Source organism: Odocoileus virginianus, chromosome 1 (genome assembly GCF_023699985.2).
Source record: "Odocoileus virginianus isolate 20LAN1187 ecotype Illinois chromosome 1, Ovbor_1.2, whole genome shotgun sequence".
Taxonomy (NCBI): Eukaryota; Metazoa; Chordata; class Mammalia; order Artiodactyla; family Cervidae; genus Odocoileus; species Odocoileus virginianus.
The window spans coordinates 11,760,418-11,765,075 of NC_069674.1; the positions used below are offsets into that span (position 1 = coordinate 11,760,418).

At 43.0% G+C, this 4,658-nt stretch overlaps 1 protein-coding gene across 1 annotated transcript; it reads right to left on the minus strand.

The window, feature by feature from the left end:
- Window positions 1-3,388: 3,388 nt before the first annotated feature.
- LOC110122521 (olfactory receptor-like protein OLF3) lies at window positions 3,389-4,342 on the minus strand. The gene has a single exon (XM_020870045.2). It carries the CDS (start codon window positions 4,340-4,342, stop codon window positions 3,389-3,391), a length of 954 nt encoding a protein of 317 aa, XP_020725704.2.
- Between the last annotated feature and the right edge of the window lie 316 nt (window positions 4,343-4,658).

Consider the following 4,658-nt stretch of genomic DNA (forward strand, 5'->3'; position numbering starts at 1 on the left):
AATTTCATGGCTTTAGTCACATCCACAGTGATTTTGGAGCCAAAGAAAAGAAAATCTGCCACTGCTTCCACTTTTTCCCCATCTATTTGCCATGAAGTGATGTAACAGGATGCCATGATCTTAGTTTTTCTAATGTTGGGTTTCAATCCAGCTTTTTCACTCTCCTCTTTCACCCTCATCAAGAGGCTCTTTAGTTTCTCTTCATTTTCTGCCATCAGAGCAGTATATGCATATCTGAGCTTGTTGATATTTCTCCCAGCAATCTTGATTCCAGCTTGTGATTCATCCAGCCAGGCATTTCACATGATGTACTCTGCTTAAAATTTAAGTAAAAGGGTGACAATATGCAGCCTTGTCATACTCTTTTCCCAATTATAAAACAGTCAGTTGTTCCATGGCCAGTTTTAACTGTTGCTTCTTAACCTGCATACAGGTTTCTCAGGAGGCAGGTAAGGTGGTCTGGTATTCCCATCTCTTTAGAATTTTCCAGTTTGTTATGATCCACACAGTCAAAGGCTTTCATTAAGTCAATGAAGCAATGTTTTTGTGGAATTCCTTGACTTTGTTTATGATCCAACAAATGTTGGCAGTTTGCTCTCTGGTTCCTCTGCCTTTTCTAAATCCAGTTTGTACATGTGCAAGATCTCTGCATATCTTAACTTCAGAGTCCCCTAATGTCCCAGTAGTATCACTGGGGCAACCCCCCTAGCTGGTCTCCTTGTCTCTAATCTTTTCTTCCTTTGACTCATTTACCACAGTGATAATTCAAAAATGTAAATTTTATCAACCCAGGCTCCTACTCCAAAATCTTTACAGCTCCCTGTTGCTGTCAGGATAAAGTTCAAAGTAGTTTAGCATTTCACAGCCTCCAAGACCTGACTCCTCCCTGCTTCACCCTCACTACTTTCTCAGTCTGCTCTGCCCTGTAAGCCAGGCTCCAGGATAGTTTTGAACCCTCATGATCTCTTCCAACTCAGCACTTTTTACAAGTTGCCCCTTTGTTCAGGTTGTTCGTCATTTAGATAACTTGTTCTCAATTTTCTGGTCTCCATCTAGATGTTTTCTGATCCTGTCATATAAAAGATTTCTATAATCACCCCTGAAGCCTTATTCTTTCCGTGACACTCAGTGCATTTTATCTGTTTCATTATCTGTCATCCCAACTCTGTGGCCATATCACTGTCAGAATTGTTCCGTAATAACTGTTGTCCTCAAGAACGATTCTACTGACACATAGTAGACTCTCCACTGGTATTTGTCAATTAACAACAAGCCTGGTAGCAATGACACTTTCAGGAATCCCTGATTGTATTCCAAAATTTGTGTTTCCCTGGGGGCTCAGACAGTAAAGAATACACCTGCAATATAGGAAAACTGGGTTCAACCCCTGGGTCAGAAAGATCTCCTGGAGAAGGGATTAGCTACCCAATCCAGTGTTCTTGCCTGGAGAATTCCATGGACATAGGGGTCTGGTGGGCTATACTCCATGGGGTTATAAAAAGTCAGATGAAATTAAAAGACACTTGCTCCTTGGAAGTAAAGCTATGACAAACCTAGACAACATATTAAAAGCAGAGACATCACTTTGCTGACAAAGGTTCATATAGTCAAATCTATGGCTTTTCCAGTAATCAGGTATGGATGTGACAGTTGAACCATAAAGAAGGCTGAGCACTGAAGAATTGATGCTTCTGAACTGTGGTGCTAGAGAAGACTTTTGAAAGTCCCTTGGACAGCAAGGAGATCAAACTAGTCAATCCTAAAGGAAATTAACCCTGAATATTCATTGGAAGGACTGATGCTGAAGATGAAGCTCCAATACTTTGACTACCTGATACCAAGAGCCAACTCACTGGAAAGGACACTGATACTGGTAAAGACTGATGGCAGGAGGAGAAGGGGGCACACAGGATGAGGTGGTTGGATGGCATCACTGACTCAATGGACATGAATTTGGGAAAACTCAGGGAGATAGTAAAGGACAGGGAAGCCTGGCGTGCTATAGAACATGGAGTCACAGAGAGTTGGACATGACTTAGTGACTGAACAACATTGCAAATTTTAGCATTGATAGTTTTAGGTAAATTTAATACATCAAATGGATTTTGGATTATATGAAACTTCAGTTTGTTTAAACACAGAGACTGTGGCACAATGTGTTTATAAATGGGAAAACCGCCCATCAACTGACATGAAGAAAAGACAGTGGAAGAAAGGACTTTGAGATGTCTTCAAGGGGGTGAGGCCATGAGCTGCCATCTTAATCTGTCTCCCCATTTCCTCTTCATTATCCCATGTACAATTACTTCTTCTGCCTCTTTTTCCTTATTTAGGCTGTCTCTCAGAGGTGAGGTCTATTCCAGACTATTCTAAGCTCTGCGAATTTACCAAGAACAACCAGGGCCCTGCAGTGTGTGAGGAGGGGGGATGGGAGAAGGGGTTTATAAGGAGATTGGAGGCTGACGTGGGCACAGCTGACTCAACTATCTTGATTCCCAAAATACATATTAACATTGTCTTGTCTTTCCCTGCCTTTGCCTCAGGAATCTGTCCTTCTTTAGGTTAACTACATCTTGTGTTTTATGTATATTATTTCATATTTTATCTACTTGTTTCTAAAGTCTCAAAAAAAGAAATTATAGACGTTTCAGAAGTTGGATTGGTTACACTTTTAAATGGTACCCCATATATACACGGTAAAATTTCTCTCAAACTGTTTGAACAGTATCAAAAAAGAGCTTGAAACATAGCTTTCCCTGAACAGTAATAGCTTGGTGTAGAAACACCTTCATTTATATCAGTGTGAAACAAGACCTTTAGTTGATCCTTCCATTGAGTACCTCCAGCTCTCAAAGGTTTTATGTCCGTATGTCATAAGTCCAGCATGAAACATTTTAACCAGTCTTGAAAGCAATACTCTCCTAGGAACAATCACTCACACAATTATCGGCACATACATTATTTTAAATAAGTCTAAAATGTGAAAATGGTTTTGTTCTCAATGGAAACAAAATAACCTTGTACAGTGTAAGAACCACTGGTCCAAAGTAAGATTTATGAATAGACTCATGATCACAAACAATATGACCAATCAAGATAGCAAATGACATTTTAAAAAATATTATCAGTTCACATGAATGGAGACCAAGCAAGTAGTAGAAGTTCTATTACTGTAGTGCTTAATTTCTCTGAACATCCTGCTGTGACATAAAATGTTACTGCACTAAATACCTTAACCTAACTCCTCAGCCGCCTACCCAGCATAACCAGTACACATTTTGTCACTGCATTGCTGGTTGCCAGGGTAATGCAGTTAATGCTTCATAGCAGAATTAAGTGGCAGAATTCACAGGCAAAGCTCTCTTCTCCAAGTGATGCTAATTATTCATCAAGCTGCTAGTTTCAATGTTAATCCAGATAATTGCCCGAGTAGTTTCTGCCAGGCCCCCTTCACTTCCTTATTCCTTAGACTGTAAATCACTGGGTTCAGCATGGGTGTCAAAATGGCGTAGAAGAGAGAGATCAACTTCTCCTGAAGCACAGAAAGACTGGAATTGGGCTGGATGTAAGTGAAAATGGCCATACCATAGCACAGGACAACCACTGTCAGGTGAGAGGCACAAGTATGGAAGGCCTTCTTTCTCCCCTCTATGGACTGGATCTTTAGGATGGTGGAGATGATCCTGATGTAGGACAAGAGAACCAGGCAGAAAGGTGTCATCAGCAACACAATACTAGAAACCATGATGGCCACCTCATTGGAAGAGGTGTCCACACAGGCCAGCCTGACCACAGCTAAGAGTTCACAGGATATGTGATCAATATACTTGTTCGTGCACATGGGCAACTGAAAGGTGATGGTGGTCTGCACGAGCGAGTTGACAGAGCCACTGAGCCAGGATGTGACGGCCAGCCTAGCACAGAGCCCTCCGTGCATGATGACCGGGTATCTCAGGGGGTCGCACACAGCCACATAGCGGTCATAGGCCATCACGGCCAGGAGGACGAACTCAGTCCCCCCCAGGCCCAGGGAGAAGAATAACTGAGCCGCACAGCTCACGTAGGGGATCCCTTTATGTTCCGCAAGGAAGTGCGCCAGCATCTGAGGAACGATGCTCGTGGCGTAGGAGACATCCACGAGGCAGAGGTTGCTGAGGAAGAAATACATGGGAGTGTGGAGTCGGCCGTCCAGTCTGACCAGAAGGACGATGAGGACGTTCCCCAGCAGGGTCAGCAGGTAAGCGACTGAGAACAGGGCGAAGAGGGCCACCTGAGTGTCCCAGTCACTGGACAGGCCGAGGAGAACGAATTCTCTCGCCCAAGTCTGGTTATCTGCTCCCATTAAAAAAATGTAAGGATTAGTCTGCAGAGAGTCAGAAATAACAGAGTCCATTGAATTACAGAACCCTAAAAATCACTTTTATCAATATATACTGTATGAATTTGGCCACTCCTGGTCAGATGTTTCAGATCGCCCATGGGCCAAGATGACAGGCTTCCTCCTGATGTACGTGGTACCCATTCTGCACCAGAGAATAGGCCAGTGCCTTCACAAGGACTTACTGTGGTCCCCGGGAGACCCAGTTAAGGCCTGAAGATGGTGCAGTATGATTTCAGGAGCTCCACATCTTTGCCAGATTACCTCAGATTCGAGGACA

Coding starts and splice junctions, on each gene's coding strand:
- LOC110122521 (XM_020870045.2), bottom strand. CDS start 4,342: ATGGGAGCAGATAACCAGACTTGGGCGAGAGAATTCGTTCTCCTCGGC.